General features: G+C 40.2%; 3 protein-coding genes across 4 annotated transcripts in view; 2 read left to right on the top strand and 1 right to left on the bottom strand.

Moving 5' to 3' along the window:
• adgrd1 (adhesion G protein-coupled receptor D1) overlaps positions 1-1,609 on the bottom strand; it is a gene marked incomplete at its 5' end in the record, with an annotated part of 36,643 nt that extends 35,034 nt beyond the window's left edge. Inside the window, 4 exons of the mRNA XM_083913138.1 lie at positions 207-305; positions 927-1,043; positions 1,400-1,436; positions 1,535-1,609. Of these exons, the coding sequence (XP_083769264.1) occupies positions 207-305; positions 927-1,043; positions 1,400-1,436; positions 1,535-1,609 (328 nt within the window). The remainder of the gene's footprint in view (positions 1-206; positions 306-926; positions 1,044-1,399; positions 1,437-1,534) is intronic.
• Positions 1,610-3,318: 1,709 nt separating this feature from the next.
• On the top strand, positions 3,319-9,380 carry stx2b (syntaxin 2b; the record flags this gene model as incomplete). Of its 2 annotated transcripts, none has more annotated exons than XM_083913161.1 (10): positions 3,319-3,348; positions 3,434-3,508; positions 3,581-3,680; positions 4,669-4,743; positions 4,851-4,924; positions 5,545-5,653; positions 8,177-8,250; positions 8,442-8,579; positions 8,810-8,920; positions 9,285-9,380. In XM_083913161.1, the coding sequence occupies 10 exons, from the start codon at positions 3,319-3,321 to the stop codon at positions 9,363-9,365; spliced, it is 867 nt and encodes a 288-aa protein (XP_083769287.1). The 2 variants fall into 2 exon arrangements, with proteins under 2 accessions (XP_083769287.1, XP_083769288.1); XM_083913162.1 differs by lacking the exon at positions 9,285-9,380 and adding an exon at positions 9,055-9,150.
• Positions 9,381-16,431: 7,051 nt separating this feature from the next.
• rimbp2b (RIMS binding protein 2b) overlaps positions 16,432-17,856 on the top strand; it is a gene marked incomplete at both ends in the record, with an annotated part of 83,366 nt that continues 81,941 nt past the window's right edge. Inside the window, 2 exons of the mRNA XM_083913006.1 lie at positions 16,432-16,497; positions 16,586-16,717. Of these exons, the coding sequence (XP_083769132.1) occupies positions 16,432-16,497; positions 16,586-16,717 (198 nt within the window). The remainder of the gene's footprint in view (positions 16,498-16,585; positions 16,718-17,856) is intronic.

Below are 17,856 nucleotides of genomic sequence, written 5' to 3'. Positions count from 1 at the left end.
GACCAGAGCTTATAAACAATAGAAAATACTTTTATAATTAAACTGCTAAGAATTCCTCATCTTGTGCTGCACATACAAAAGACGGAACAAGGACAAACATGTGGAACGCTCAGCTCAACCGTGTGTAGATACAGAGAGGACAACAGGGAGCGGTGGGTGATGATGCACAAATGAAATTCAGTGAGTGGGAAATGATTGATCCTCACCTACTGTTGCAGAAATGTTAGTGTAGGCAGAGTCATTGGTATACACATAGGAAGAGTTATGGGAGGAAGGGAGCACAGTGTGGTTGTGGATTCTCAGAGCTGGACAAAGACAACGGAGAAAAACAGTGATTCACACCTATATAGACACATAACAGAGGACAAAGTGAGAGGAAGACAACAGGAGGGACGTGGTGTGCAGGTATGAGACAGAGTGATGCTGAGCTGAGTGCACGGTGGCAGCGCTCAAAGAGGTCCAGCTCTTTTCCTCCTCACTTGAGGATTTTCCTTAACTCAGAGTGACTCCACACATCATACTCAAGTCTATACCTGATCCCTCTTCAATTACAACAATTTTATGATAACTTGCACAATGCAATGACAACGTGGCTGCAAACTCAATGACAGTCATCAATTGGAACAACTCCAAAACACAGAATCGTGATCTATTCCCTACATTTTCAGACTTTTACCAACTCTGCATTAACACAGAAGGATTGCAGCATTTTAAATCACACGTTACCAGCTCTATAATTTCAGTGATAAATCTGACATACAATATAAACACTCTGAGCACAGCAGCACATTTAAAAAGCGTGATGGCTATGGCTGGAAGGTGGTTGGTGAAAAACAGATTAAGACCATGCAGAGAGCATTCAGACAAAAGACATTTAGGTGGTGCATTCCCATGAGTATACACAGTCTATTTATGTATGCACATACTTATGTTACTTCCGTTAACATAACCTGGTCTGTTTCCAATCTGGTCCCACAGTTCATGGATTCCGTCCACAGCGTCAAGAGGCCAATAATGTGAGGCTGTGGCCAACACCTGCAGGCCTGGACGGAGAGTTCACGGGTAAACAAGCATCCAGAAAGGGCTTTCCCCCCAATCAAGCTCTCTCCCATTACTCAAAATTGATTTTCCTGGCACTCCATTTCGGATTTTGAGGGGATTAAAAGATTGATAATAATGAATCCAACAGCTGTAAATGTTATACAAACTGCTCTGATTAATGAGTAGGGCAGTAAACAAATTAATAACATTCCCTGGTTTGGCAATGGACAGAGAGTAAGACACTTTTCAGTTCACTGTGTATTTCTGATTCAGTATAGCTGCATCAATTTGGCATCTGAAAATAGTATGGGAAAATAAAAAACACTCACACCACCACCCACACAAAATGCATTACTACCTGGATGCTTCACAGGTTGTATCACTTGAGCATAAACCTGTAAAGAGATCAAATGTATTTGTAAAGGCAGCCACGCACCAGGTGATCAGACTATGATATGAGAGGATGGAGGTGGAGTTGAGTTTATCAGCTTACCTTAATACAGGAGACAAAGGCTGTAAAAATGTGAATCCGCAAAGAAAATTCCATAGCTTTTGTTAAATGTACCATATAGGGTACAGTCTTTTCTAAAAACAACTGTCAAATCCACAAAAAAAGATGAATCCAGGAGGAGTCACTCATTATTCCAAGATGTGAAAACTTCTGATCAGTCCACGTGTCCAAACAGAAATATACAGAAATAATAATAACTGCACTAGAACAAAAAAAAAAAGGAATCAAATCAAATCAGTGCTCTGGCATGAGGCAGAAAAACCCCAGAAGTTTCTCTCTCATGATAAAAAAAAAAAAATCTGAACACCAACTTCCACTTCCACGCGGACAACTGTAATCCGTTATCTTCAGTCCCACGGTGAGCTAGTACTTGTTTCTTTGAGTTTCTGCGGCTGCATCTGGAAATGGCCAGGAGCAGAGCAGAGCAGCACTGCTGGACTGGACGTGGGAATTACAAAGCGTGATGTCATTTTTGGATCTTCTGAGGAGGGGCGTTGGAGCTCTGCGTAAATGGCATTACTTGTGAGAAACTGGAGATTGCGCGGGGAATGAATGAGCTCAGGATATGCACTGTGCGATCCAAATGCACTTTAGGTAAAAGATGCATATTAACAGGGGTGATCATGGCTAGTTTGGATATTGGGTTAAATTTCAGGGCAACTCCCATTACTATTAACAACAGGGATGCTGCCAAGGATGGGTCTCTGTAACGGATAAATAGGCAGAACCTAAAAAAGAGTCGCACATAAAGTACCTATATTTGTTTATGTGTGACCTGAGGGCTTTGGTTAAATTCAACAAAGATTTACAAAACAAGTCCATGCAGAAATATAATGATAATGTTGCAGGACGATGCGTCAAATTAGATTCCCCCCTTCTGTTTCTTCTATAACTTTGTTTAAAAAGTGAATTACGGGGAGTTTGGACCTACAGGTGGGGGAGTCATCAGAAGCACAGCAGTCCTGTTACAGGCTGTCAAGCTCAACTTGCATGCATATGAAGGTAAACAGTGCCACCGTGTGGCCAAATGTCCAAAAGTTCAGCGGCCACCCAGCCGTGCTATACAGGTACATCAATATATTATTGATTAAACCTGAATTTGGGGGGGGGGGGGGTGATCAAACTAATAAAACTAATATTCATCACCTGATAAAATCCCTGTTTTCATATAATAAACCACTTAAAGAATAATGTGGCCTACCGTATTACAGTGGTAGGCTACTCAAATGTAACTTCTAATTATTTATGTCTTTTCTTTATTTTACAATCCCAAAATACAACAGGATACGGCTACATTCATTGTGATTGTTGAATTGAGGGTGGACTAGTTTCTCCCCCGTGAGGCGGAGAGAGTGCGAGAGAGAGAGAGAGAGAGAGAGAGAGAGAGAGAGAGAGAGAGAGAGAGAGAGAGAGAGAGAGAGAGAGAGAGAGAGAGAGAGAGAAGAGGCGTATCCCGGGGAAAGAGACACAGTATTGGGATCTGTAGTGTTCTTTGCGTTCGTGCGTCGAGAAATATCGAAACAGACCAGAAACACAGTTACTCTAGACTTTTATTTTGTAGGGCTTTTACTTTTTAGAGCTTTATTCTTTACTAGAATAAAAAAGAACTTTTAGCCCTTCTGTGTTTCTCAGCTCAGTTATTCGACCATCTCGACCTCGGTGCACAGCAAAGTGGCTCAATGTTACCCTACACATGGAGACTTCCAGGATGACCCAGCGGGTGTTTTACTAGAATTATTGGGGCAGGAGACGAGCTGATCGGTGTGATGAAGGATCGACTGGCGGAACTGGCTGCTGTGAGTGTCTTATTTATACACATTGGCAGGTAAAACATCCACGAAAAGTCACTCACACACAATTTTTCCTCCCTCATCCGTACAGAGTGGCACACGAGCAGAGGAGGATGTTGCGGTCGCAGTGGACAGAGACGGCTTCATGGAGAGCTTTTTCAGAAGGGTGGGTATCACCGCAACTTCCAGGATGTGCTCAATACAGGCCTATCTACTGATGTGTTGTTGATTGATTCAGGTGGAAGAAGTGAGAGGACTCATTGATAAGATCTCCTACCAAGTGGAAGATGTGAGGAAGATGCACAGCATGATCCTGTCAGCACCTAATCCAGATGACAGTAAGTGTGTGTCTTTATAAAGAATGAGGATGGGGACAGAGCATTTGAATGTCAGTGTTGACATGTCTGTCGTTTTCAAAGGGTTCATTTGAGAATTCAGTTATATTAATAACAATAATAACAACAATAACTGTATTAATATAGCACCTGTAGAAACATGGTTGACAAAGTGCTCTGACAGACAAAGCAAAAGCAGGATATTTAAGACAACATAACAAGACAAAGACACGATTAATTATGAATAAACATAAATAAAAGCAATAAAAAAAAGACTATAAAGAATTTAAAAAAAAACATTAAGAAAATAAATATTGAGAACTGCTTGGCTGGAGTTCAACTCTTGAGGCACACAGTAAAAACTCCTCTCTTCCATTGTTGCCTCATTGTAAATGGACGGCTGCCCACTCGGAAACCTGTAAAGGAAACGGCTGTGTGTTGCTCCAAAAGCTCACAAATCATTGTAGTTTGGGCTTTGACTTGTCCTGTCAGGGACTTTTTAACAGTGGGGGATTCAAACATGCTGTCTTTAGTGGATGTATGCACCAGTGTAAATTATCAGGTGTATCAGATACAGTTTCAAAGTATTTCTAATGATTTAAAGCTCTATAATAGCAAAAAAAAAGTGTTACTACTGGACGTACTCAGTTCCTGGCTTTGTTCGGTGTGTGGGCCTGAGAACCCTGCAAGACAATGAGCCTGTTTACAGTGCCATGGCATCATCGGTGCGATTATGTTTAATGTAACACAGTACAGTGTTTTAAGATCCATGACGTGGAAAATGGTCACTAGGGAAAGACACAAAGAGCTCGTGCTTTGTGCTGTGTGACCTCTGCAATACTGCCACAGGGTTGTTGCCAAGTTACAGGGTGAAATCACAGTAAATCCAATATTTACAGGAGAGAGAGGCACACTGATTAGCAGGATGACATTATTGTTCCTCATCAGCAAACCGAGTCTGACGTGTTTCCCTCTTTGTGTCTGTGTGAAGGAACAAAGGACCAACTGGATGCACTCACCAATGATATCAAAGGGAATGCCAACGTGGTGCGAACCAAACTAAAATGTGAGTTGAACTATGATGTGATTGTCACACTTATTTATTGACTGTACTGTACACACACGGTTGCTGCCTGCTGTTGTGTGATGTAACATAACGCTCTCCCTCTGAAGCCATGGAGCAAAGTATGCCTAAAGATGATGCAGCGAACAGATCCTCTGTTGACTACAGGATCCAGAAAACACAGGTTCGAACACAGATCCTCACACGCATGCTTATTACATGTCCTGCTCATACATGATCATCAACAGCCATCTGTCAGTGGTACACAAACATCAGGAGGGGAATGGGGGAAATGTTTTGTAAAGATGTATCCCAGTCAAATAAGGAACATTGTAATAATGTACTGTGAAAATCCATGTTCACTATCTTACAAGTTGTGTTTGTTGAATTTAATTTTGAACCTCATGTAGAAATAGCCATTAAAATGTACTTTTAATTCCAACAATTAAGTATCTTGTAGAGCAAAACAATTAACCGATTGACAGGAAAAAATATTCGCCAACTATTTTGATAATCTATTAATCGTTATATGGCGTGAAGTGCTGTTTACAGCCTATCAAATGTGGAGATTCTTATCATATTAAACAGAATATCTTTGAATATTGGACAAAACATGACATCACCTTTGACTTTGAAAAAAATGGGATGGACCTTTCACTATTTTCTGACATTTTATAAACCAAACGATAATGAAAATAACCGTAAGTTGCAGTCCAAGTATCTTTTACAGAACTGATGTGTGGAGTATTAAGTCATAAACATGTGCAGTCTGAAATGCCCACACTCTAACCCTCTTGTCCTCAGCACACAGTGCTGTCCAGGAAGTTTGTAGAGGTCATGACCCAGTACAATGAGACTCAAGTGTCCTTTCGGGAAAGAAGCAAAGGAAGGATCCAGAGACAGCTGGAGATAAGTAAGTGAAAAATAATGGACCCCCTCAACCCTCATGAGGCCGGGAACTATGGGCTATATTTATAGAATAGCCTTTAAAGTAATAATGGATGTAAATCACTACCGCAAACAGGAAATACTCCCTTGTTTTTAACACATCAATGGCTTGAACTCAGTTGCTGGGTCAAGATTATCTCGAGATAAAAGAGTGACAAATAAAACTTTGAAGCTGTGTTAGGACAGGATCCAGGAAACAGACCACATCGGTTTCCTGACCTAACTGTTGATAAACAGACACCAACAGCAGGGCTGGATTTTTGTTCAGGTTTCTTCAAGATGTCAGGGTTCTCTTACGCATAAACATTCATTGATCACATCCAAACACTGGATTTTCAACGTTTTGAAGGCACTTAAATGAGTAGTAGGGTTGTCATAGAATAGGATAGACAATACAAGCACCCATCGGTTATATAAAGATGCATAATTACCAAGAGTTAGGTACTGACAACCCAGAATGAATGGAAATGTGGAGTCCAGCATTAACAGGATGTGAATATAGCAAAATCTACTGTACAGTGTAAATAAGTATGTAGGTGTTAAATGCATTTGCCTTTGAAACCAGACCACTTGATATTTTCCACCATTGGAAATGGAGTATGTTGGACCATCTCTGTTCAGAATTACAGTGACAAACAAATGCAAAAGAGGGTGTGTATCAGGTCAGGAGCATTGTATTATGCACATGAGTAACATGAGACAATAGTGAAAGGCAAAAATAGGACTGTCTCCCACAGTCCCTGCGGCCAGCATTAATGAGAGGCTCTAGTTCTCCACACTGCAGGCGGAAGAGCCTGATACTGGAGATGCCTAGTTGTGTTTGCGTTGTCTGGGAAACGGGCAAAGGGCCCAGCGGCCTGTGTAACAGTAGTTCACCTGTCTTTGACACGGCCACATGAACTTCGGTCTGAGCTATCGTGGACTTACACCATTCATTTATAACATTTGAGAAGTGATACATTTTTTTTACTTGATGTGTGTTGATGAGTCGTAATGGTGGTGTGTTTTGCTGTTGGCTCTGGCTCTCTGAGGAGTAGCCATTGCAAAAGTGTGTGACATGTAAGCACCTGCGCAGAGATCCGTCTCTCCAGGGAGGATGATGTACAACGGGAGGCATAGCTCCAGGAAAAGAAAGCTTTCTACTCTACGAGGGCTGCTTGCATCCTTTGTTCCTCAGACACTTCTAATCTTAGTCACAAATACAACCCTCACCCCTGAATAAACCTGAAACCGCAGCAAGAGCCAAACTATAATTACACATAGAGTTATCTTAATTAGCAGATGACTGATAAATGCTTTGTTAAAAACTGTTGAGATGAGATTTGTTGTTTGATTGCAGCAGGTGTAGCCATCAATGTCTTACACTCAAAATGCGTCAGTATAATGAGACCAAGAGTCAATTGACTCTTAAAAACATGTCGACACTAGTCTCGACACAAGTCTTCCTGATTTCAGTAGCAACCCTCAGTGTTCCTCACTTGGCTGCCAAACACATTGTCATTTTTTCCACATTTGGCATGAAATCTTAATTTCTTGTTTCATTAAACAATTCATCTCAAACTGCTCAGGGAGAAGTCAGCATTGTGTTTGTAGCAGTGTCCCCTGGGTGGATAACAGAGACATTATCTTTCAGTCAGCTCAATCGATAGAGCTACAATGAGGCTCCTTCTCCTCACACAGCGGGCTTTATACACAGCAGCTTCACACTACCAGACCAATGCGGGATTAAGCATACAACAGTATATATTGTACCGGGACTAAACACAGACATTTGTTGTTTACATTCTTGACATTAGTGCATCACGTACTACTCTTGGAGTTTTGTCAATCAACCTGCAAATCAATTTAATTGTCACATAAAATCATATGATCAGTCTTAGGTGTGTCCTCGTGTATGATCCCAGAGGCCCGAGGGCAGAAGCTTCTCCTTAGCCTCTCAGTGCGGGCATAAGTCGGTTGTTGTCCTGACACCCCTAGGTCAGGTCCTCTGCTATTAAATATCAGATTTTATTGTTTTAAAAGCCTGCTACAAGAATGGCAAACACAACATCCTTATTAGAACAGCGCTCATCAGATAATCACTAATTCTTTGTTAGGATAAAACAGTCTTCTGATAAATAATGGATCAAGAGAGCTCAGTCCCTGGCCTTCCATATTTACGGGATAGATACTGAAAACAAAGATCCAGAGCAAAAGTAGGAGTGGTCATATTAAATCTCAGGACTCCATTTTCTCCTAACAAGTAGTTGCAGCCTTTTCAGTATAAAATCTTCACAGGCCTGCAAATTATATCTTATTATGTCATATTTTAGAAACAAATCATATCTTAAATTGTGTTTACAAGCTACAATTTCCTCATTTAAAAAAGGCCTGATGTGCAACCAGAGGCATCTTAAGATCAGGATCCAGCCCGAAACACTTCATATATGAACAGGAGGTAGGTTCTGTTCATTGCTAGATAATAACTGGCTGCTCTTTATTATTTTAGCTGGAAAAGTGACCACCAATGAAGAACTGGAAGGCATGTTAGAAAGTGGAAATCCATCTATCTTCACATCTGATGTAAGTTTCCTCATATTCTACCGTGCAGTACGTTATTGCAGAGATAAAAGCTTTTACTGACATCTGGTGGTGGATGAGAAGTAAACCATTTGGGGTGGGGTAGTGCACTGCCAGGGCCGTGTTTTGGGAACATTTATTTAATATTTCTGGATGAATTATTTACCTTGCCTCTGTCTTTATTTCTTCCTCAGATCATTTCTGATTCCCAGATCACACGTCAGGCCCTAAATGAGATCGAGTCAAGACACCAGGACATCATGCGTCTGGAGTCGAGCATCAGAGAGCTCCATGCGATGTTCATGGACATGGCGATGCTGGTAGAAACTCAGGTAAGAGTTACATCTAAGGGAAAAGGTAGATAGGTAAAAGCTACTATTGTAGAAACATAGTCTTATCAGTCAAAGTCAAATGGTATGTACTTTCTGATAGTCCCTTACATCGCACAAGTGTACCAGTATGCAGCTACTATGTTTTTTATTTTTATTTTTACTACTACTACCAAAACAAAGCGCAATATTAGATGTAATTAATTAAAGCATTCTGATTCTGTAATTTTCAGGGGGATATGGTTAACAACATTGAGAAGAACGTCTTCAATGCAGCCGAATACATTTGTAGTGCAAAGGAAGAGACCAAAAAAGCAGTGAGATACCAGAAAAAATCCCGGAGGGTATGTGTTTCTTTCTAATTCTCTGTTGCTAATCACAAATAACAACATTAAATGCAAATTATTTTAAATATATCTAGGTCAAATGTTACCATAGTACCAGAACTTCAAATAACACCCTCTTCTTCACTTGGCAGAAATACATTATCCTTGCCTTTGCTCTGTTGATCCTGCTTGCCGTCATTGCACTAATTGTTGGCCTGTCTGTTGGACTAACCAAACCCCCTGTATGAGAACTACTGTGATTACTGCATGAGGTAACACTTCATCCATCCATTCAGCCATCCAACCGTGTCCAGGAATTTATTCATCCAATCAGTTAAAACGATATGTAATGCAGTTGTCTCTTTCCTTCTCTTTTTGACAGAAACTTCTCGGCCTTGCCATGTGTGGGGTCGCAGGTTTATTCATTTTACTCATCATAATAGTTGGAGTCTTTTTTGAGTGATGAATCTTAGAACAGCTTCATGATAAGACAATAAGTCATTCATTATCCAACAGCGTTACAGAGAGGATGTCTTGACCAAACTGATGTAAGTATAATGTGTGTGATCCACTTTGCACCAGTAACTTCAGACCTCATAGCACAGTTCTGGCACAGGCACTGTCCTCAGGGGCGTTTTTGGACGCTTGGGGTTGCGCCGCTTCTTAGCATCATGGATGCTTGATGTGCGTGGCACTTGTAGTTATCAATTTTTCTTCCATGACCACTGAGCAACAAAGAAAATGGGCTACATCCTCCTACGACCATGCTGGTTGCACCTGATTGGACGCATGCTTTCACTCGTGGGCTATCTGCTCCCAGATTTCAAACAAACCGTCTTGTTTGCAAACTTATATTATGGAAATAATTCATCGAAATATGTTTCTGAAAACATCTAGGGCTATAAATATGCTGTACTGTTGCTGAATGTGTCTTCATTAGTTTACAAGTTTTTTAAACGTTTCCAGAGGCTGTGAGTCAGGATGGATGCCCCTGATTTGCATAAAGTAGCCTAGCCCTCAACTTTAGCCAGAGATATAACTGCTTTCAACTATGCGTACGTGAACGTATGGCGGTTGTCTGGTATATCCATTAGATCTGTTGGTTGTGTACATTCAGAAAATAATGCGTAGCATCATCTACGCAAACGCATGCTGAAAAAGCAGTTTTATCTCCGACTTTAGTGTAAATAAGGAGTGGCATTGCACAGCCACTAACATAGACAGTAAATGGCAAGCATCAAAGTGACGACTCCTGTAGACACATACCATCAGCACTCATATAATGAACACTGACAGCACATCAGATTCATTCACTGGTGAGCCTTCTGTATTGCTGCTTTTTCATCATTAGTAAGGCGTAGTATCACTCTCAGACATTTCTTGGTCTAATGACTTTAAAGGATATTTTGCGAAATAAGCTTATTTGAATCTCCCTAAAAGTTAGATGAGAAGATTGATATCACTCATGTCATGTAGCTTACAGTAAATACGAAGCTCTCACCATAGCTGCATAGCTTAGCTTAACTTAGCGTAGCATGCAAAGCAAAGAATGGAAACAGAGAAACAGCTAGCCTCGCTCTGCCAAAAGTAAAAAATATGGCATGGTAAATGTTGCTAGGGGTTATTTTCTAAACTGTATCTTGGCCAAGCGCAGAGACTTCCTGGAGTTTTTTTTGTTGTTTTGTTGTCATTGTGAAGGTGAAAAGCATTGGGGTCATCTCTATGTTCCCTGGGACCGATGTTCCCGGTCGGATAAGCCTATGCCCTTGCTGATTTAATTCAGCATTTTGTTAGGGTTAGAGGTTACGGTTAGGGTCAGGGTTAGGGGGTAGTGTTAGGGTCAACATAAGCTTATTTGCCAGGGCATTTGGAACTGATTGAGGGAAAAATAACAGACGGGGAACATATGGCCCTTTCTGTGAAAAGCGGGGAGCAAAATATATGCTGTTCCCCGGTCACAAAGCAGGGAACCTAGGACCGTTTTTGGGGAAAAGCTGGGAACATCTGACCTTTTTTTTTATTTTTTATTTTTTTAAAGGGTCCTATGTTTCCCAGTCAAATACAAAGCAGGGAACCTAGGACCTGGGGAACATAGGTACGTCCCCAGGCATGCTAGGGGAGACGATAGAAAGTCACTGATCTTTGCACATAGCCCCTAATAAAACCACAATGTGACATTTTTACAGTTCTGTTTTGTTTACTGATTCCATCAACAAGATACCGTATAATGCTGAAGTAGAGATGATGGCAGGCTCATTTTGTCACTTTGGATCGAGCCAGACTGAATGTTTACCTCTGATCCCAGTTTTTGCGCTAAGCTTAGCTAATTGGCTAGTGTTCAAACACAGGAGAGATCCATCTTCACATCTTACTCTTGAAAAGAAAGCGAATAAGAGTTTTTCCCCCCTAAAATGTCAAACTACTGCTTTATTTTCTATTCAAAAGATATTCTTATTTATAAATTGACTGTGTCATTTGTATTTAGGCTACATGTTCAAGTGTATGCTCCTTATGTTCTCTTGTATGTTTACTGTGATTCATGTGAATTGAATGTAAAACTACTAAAGCTCAGGAGTCCTTTAGAAATAGAAAATTGTAAGAAAATGTATTCTCTCTAGGCAATTCTAGTTAACTGTGGTTCATAAGAAATATTTCAAAACAATCCGATGAAATGTGTCACTTTATTCAACAACTCCAAATCAGCAACCTTACAAAAGTGCCTCGTTGACATATGAAACCTTAACTTATTAAATATATTATATTTATCATGATCATGGTGTGTGATGACTGATATATTATGATAAAAGTCATGCTAAAGTAGGACTCTTGGATGATGATATTTCAAGAGCACACGTTTTCATTTTTTATATATGTGATCCTTTTTTATGTGTTCCTAAGTTATGTCTTGTATTTTATATTGAAACTGAATAATTAAGTCATGTAATTAAAGGGTAAAAAAAGTCTTTACAGGGTCTACTGTTTGTTTATTTACTTTTATTTTAAAGGTGATAACAAATTAGTTATTTCTCAGACAGAATAAAGGTTATTTTCTCTGTTCTTTTAACACTCAGGTTCAGTCTGTTTTGTGGAAGACAGAAAGAAGCAAAGGGTGCTTTTTACTTCAGGACTAATGAGCACTTTGCACAAGGCGCTTGACTTCCGTGTAATCAACCAAACAAGATTAGTAAGGAAATAGGAAGTACTGTAGGTCCCCCGAGGGCGACTTCTGTTCTCTCTTTGAATTAGATCAAAGAAAACTTCAGAGGTGCACTTAGAGTGAAATCCCAGCGAATGTCCTTAAAATCTGTACATGAGGGTGTTTTCAGGCCACTGAGCAAAGCATCCAAGATGTCAAGGCAAGTGATATTATCAACCGTGATTTAACTTGGCCACAGCAGTTTATTTGGATGAGCAATTTCTGAGGCAAGCTGTAGGTGTTGTGTGAAATGTATAAATATAATACTGAGATATGGAAGGTCTCATGGCGTTCCCAGGCCAGTGTGGAGATATAATCTCTCCACCTAGCCTTGGGTCTTCCCCGAGGCCTCCTCCCAGCTGGACGTGCCTGGAACACCTCACTAGGGAGGCGCCCAGGGGGCATCCTTACTAGATCCCCGAGCCACCTCAACTGGCTCTTTTCAACGCAAAGGAGCAATGGAAGGTGTTTTTTAAATTTCCGAAAAATATGATTATAAAGTTATTCATTAGTCTACACCATGTCCCATACTGTAGTCTTTCTATGTACTGTAATATCCATAGAGTTGGGTATGTCTGACGTCCCTGCCTGTTATATTTCGTTGCCACCGTACTCTACGGGGGAATTGTTGGGTCTATGTAAATCATAAATAAGTCAGAGTGTGGTCTATACCTACTACTCTGTAAAGTGTCCCGAAATAGCTTTTGTTAGGATTTGGCACTATAAATAAAATTGAATTGATATCCAGCAGAATTGAGAATGATCAGAATTGGTTCATAAATACTGTAGATGGAGCCGGCCGGCTTACTATAAGAATCCCCCACAGATATTAAATGTATACTTTCCATACCTTTCAATGTTTTGAAAATGTTCTTTTAACCACCTTTGCACAGTTGGCATCCTTAACAATGCATCACTGCTTCCTTCTGGATACAGTTGTGTAATTAGTCCAGCTCTCATACAGCCACACTGCCCCTCTCTCCCCTTCTCTCTCTGTCGCCTCACTTTAATAAGCTTTACCTTTTACACCAGCCTCTATTTGCCCACTTTTCCATAATCGTCTTTCTTCTGTATATTTTCTGCATGTCACTAGAATATGCTCCACTTCCTTTTTGTCATAACACCGATCACAATGATCTGATGGATGTTTTCCCATAATGACAAGTGCAGTTATGGTTGCTATGTTAAGTCCTCAGTCTGCTTATTGTTAGCCTACTAGTTCTTCCCTGTGAGGTATCTTACTTCTTACCGTACCTACTTTATTTTGGATTTGCACGAGACTAACAAAGTCGGGACCCTCTCGGGAAGAAATAGGCTCCGTGGTGCTACTACTGGTCTGAAAGTCCATAAATGACAAAAAAACAACTCCTTGGCTCTTCGGAAGGAATTACAGGAGGGACATGCCTGCGCCTGCTTCTGTGCTCCCGTGAGTAGTAACCATGGTAATAACGGACTACTGGACTTGTTTTGGAACAGGGCTAACGTTAGCTAGCCTAGCTTGTTTACCAAGTGACCAATTTAGCTTGTTGTTTTTGTTTATCTTGTAGAGGGCAAACTAATTAACCCACATTTGTGTTGGTGTTAGTGCTAATGTAATACTACACACAGTAGGTTAGGCCTATCATGATTTAAAACTACTGCCAGAGGCAAGTCTGGAGTCTGGTGGGGCCCTAGGCAAAAATTCACAGGGGGGCCCTCGAACCATTGTTCATAAACATTATGTTATAAATAATATCATAACCAAAAAATAAATGCAATATGTTTTTTTTTCTTTAAAAAGTACACATTTTAGTTGCCATTTGGTTTGTTTAAACTGGATCATGCAAGTCACAGCAACTGGAGTAAAAAAACAAACCTGGGTGGAGCCAGGTGGGGCCCCCTTAGGGAGGTCAGAGACGTTTTTCACTACCAAGTACGGCAAGTTCGGACTTGTGGACTTAGTAGTTCAGACTTGGCGAGTTCGAGACAGAGAGATTCAAATCTTAAACAACTATTCTCAACTAAAAATATCTATCTTCAAATGCAGTAGTATTTTGATTTTTGAATTATAACTCAAGGTTGTGTGTTGTCTCCTGCGCTATCTTCGCTGATGTTAGGGCAAAATGCATTCTGGGATACCTGGCTGTCTGAAGTCCACACAAGTCACCTCCGATGCATCCTCGATAAAATGGGCGGAGCAAGTCACATGCGGGAAATTTTGGACCATACTTGGCAAGATGCGGACTAGTGAATTGGAACAGGACTTGGGCTGCGACTGATGACGTTTCACATTTCCACAAGAACACAAGTACAGACAAGAATACAGTTTGAGAAGCGGCTAACATCTCTTGCTGTCATTGCAAACGTTTCACATTGTCACTGCTGTAGTTTAAAGTTTGTCAGCTCTCGAGGGCCCCCTACTTTTAATATTAATTATTAATGTGAAAAGACATCACTGACTACCTTAATTTTATGTGGGCTTGTTGTTGTAGGGCGGTGTTATGCAGACCAAGCCCCCCCTGGCGGCACAGATGTATATGTGCCTCCCGTCCCGTTATGTGCACAGCCTGTGAATACACGTTACTGAGAGACACATGTTGGCTCTGTCTGTTTATTTATGCAACTACACTTGTAACACTTGTTTCAGCCTCAGGTAAAAGTGAATAGCATGAATATCCTACCAGTATTTCATTTAATAGGCACACTTCACGTCAGTATCTCCTCCTAATAAGCCTAAATGAGTTCTGTGCTATTAGACATATTTATGAAGATCAGACACTGATTTGGCCACTTTTGTAATCTTGTTGTCTTCCCATGATTGGAGAGACTTGCGGGGGTCTGAGAACTGGGACTTGCGACATTTAAACTGGAATGTGCAAGATTAAGGACACTGTAACATGTTGATGCTCTTTATATTTACTTTTGAATTACATGGTTCATGCATATCTTATTTGCCAAATTATGATGTGATATCGGAGACAACAAACAAAGAATGCAATTTAAAAATGTATTTACTTATTTGTGTACTTAATAGGGTATAGGTAATATAAGTGTAATATTGACATGGGTATTTTGTAATCACACTTGAGAGATACAGGCTGTTGTAGTCTACATGTAGCAGAGTATTGAGATGATGACGAGAGACTTCATCAAAAACGGACCATAACAACAGGTTCACTTATTCACTTATTTACCTTTATCTGAGGAAGACCAATTGTGGTTACTCTCTACCCATCTCTTGTCACAACACTAACATGTTCACATCTCTCATAGTCTGGCAACGTTTCGCAGCCACCAGCGGCAACCCGGGCACCCAAGATATCTGCAACTGGATATTTGGCAAGTGAAATTTTTAACTGTACACGTCTCCATTAGACTAGATCCCAAATTAGAGTTGCGTAAACTTCTCATGTGTATGCAGATATAACCTCTTAGGCCTTCATATATTAAAAGCTGCCCGACGCTCTTACATAATGTAAAAATACAGAGGACTGTTTGGAATGACTAAACAGGCACCAAACACTTATCTGAACTATGAGAGGTAAACAGTGAACCTCATGTTGCAGTCTCTCAAAGTGATGAAGGAGGCGCCTGTGTAGAAGCGACACTCATCGCATTTGAAGGCTGTAGAAAGATGTTCCTGTGATTGTGTGCACTGTATCAGATATGTCTCGGCAGTGAATTGCGCAGCACAACATTGGTCTGACTGGAATTGGAGCTGGCGGGGAAGGGAAGTCCAAAATAGCCTGTTTTGCAGTGATTTTGGAGAAAGCTGGTCTGGATGACCAAGTGGAAACTATATTGTTACTGATGACTGGACCACTGGATATATAATATTGCAGCCTAATTTCAGCTTGAGCCTGGCTTATTCTGCGTCAGAGGTGGGTGGAAGTAAAATATTAAATAAATCTACTGGATTTTGAAGAGCGTTATTAGTCTGTAGTGGAATTACAGCCCACAGCTACTTTTAAGATCAATGGAAATTTGAATTGTAAGCTATAGTCCAATTATGCAGATAAACTAAATGTCTTCCTACCTTTAAATATTATGGTTTTTAATTAGCCATGCATTTGAAAAACAAAGTAAAATAAAACCTACACTTTTCATGATTTCTACAGTGACACCGTTTATCATGCTTATCTACTCAACATGCATGTGATACTAAATATCTTAACAAAGTAAGATGCTACCGGAAGAAATGCACAAATGTAAGTTTAGATGGTTTTGCAGCATTATGTATTTACTGTGGCAGCTGTGCTGTCTTTTCTGTCTTTGTGTACTAAAAATAATCCAACATCCATTATTATGTAACTCTGCTGAATACAGATATTTATAATCTGACCATGCTGGAGTTATGACATCATTCAGCACTGCTGACCATGAAAAGCGTTTGGGGAAGCATGCAAACCGTTCTGTCATGGTAGGTTATTGCTTGTAACAGGGAATGTATCATTGAGATGTAACGTTATTGATGCATGCCTTAACTTGATATCTGTTTTATGTGGCAGGGGTCAATGGGCTGTCAGAAGACTTGCAAGGTGGAGAAACTCCTGAAACTGTCTCAGTGGGAGGTAGCGTGGAGCCAGAGACAAAGGTCAGCCACAACAAAGAAGAACAGCCGGATGAGAGGCGCAGATAAGGTGAGCGTGGTGTGTTGTTTGCCTGGGTGTTGGTTGTAAAGCTTTTGATGAATAAGCTTTGATTCAGCAGTGTCTGGACACAGGCGAGATCAGCACTTGTTGATGCCTGCAGCCATATTCTGACCTCACCCTGCACTCCTCAGCCAAGGCTCTTAACTGTCACCAAGACTCATCATTAACAAATGCAACCATATGTAGTACTCAGGGATTGTATTTTAATCTCTTATACATATGATTTAGCTACCAAACAAACAAGATATTGTAACACTTTATTTACTGCAAATGGTATTGGCTTGTTTACAAAGAGATTACCCAACACGCCATTATGCAATATGCGTTTTGCCTAAATACAGTGTAAAACATAGAATGTCTACAAATTAGTTGCATTTGGGCAGGTTTGCTACATGTTTGGCATTGGTAGTAAGTAACCTTGTTTGTAACCACAAACCGCAGGCTAAAATAATATGAATGTTAGATAGAAAGTTAACATAATACACCACAAGGACATACAAGAAACTGGGGAGCTGGTTTTATGTAGAAATGCTAACATTTTTCTTTACATTAATTGTTGTAGCACTGAACTCCTGGTACAGTATGTCTTTGTATAATAGACCAACAATTACGAGTCAATTTAAAAGAACAGCATATTTGATGTTCTTTTTCTTTGCTGTTCAGGCATCAGTAGTGCAGAAATGAGATGATACAAAACAAAATGCAGTTATTATCTACATGTGCAAAATGCAGCTGGGTTGGTAAATAGACTGAGTAGCTTATGTCAGTGTCTATGTCAGCACAGGGTTTTAAGATGATTCAACTTGAAACATTAGTTCCGCTGCTCCCTTAAAAATATGAGTAAATAATTAGTTCAACATTGTCTCATGATTTGTGAAAATGTAAAGCTGAGCTAATTCAGTGAACTTGAGATATTAAGTTCGGTCACACTGAATAACATTAGAGATAAGTTATTATATCTTAATTTGAGGAGTCAGTTCTTCGTTTGACAGGAATCACTCATAGCTGTTCCCGTTGGAGCTTTTGTTGTACCAGAATTAATATAAAGTACACTAAATTCCCGTATCATGTTTTACAGTGTATTGAAGACACTGCGGGGAGGAAAGTATTTCGTTGGTAACTGTTGT

The sequence above is a fragment of the Echiichthys vipera genome (genome assembly GCF_963691815.1).
Source record: "Echiichthys vipera genome assembly, chromosome: 4".
Taxonomy (NCBI): Eukaryota; Metazoa; Chordata; class Actinopteri; order Perciformes; family Trachinidae; genus Echiichthys; species Echiichthys vipera.
Note: the sequence above shows the minus strand (reverse complement) of the source record. Positions and strands in the feature narration are given on the sequence as shown.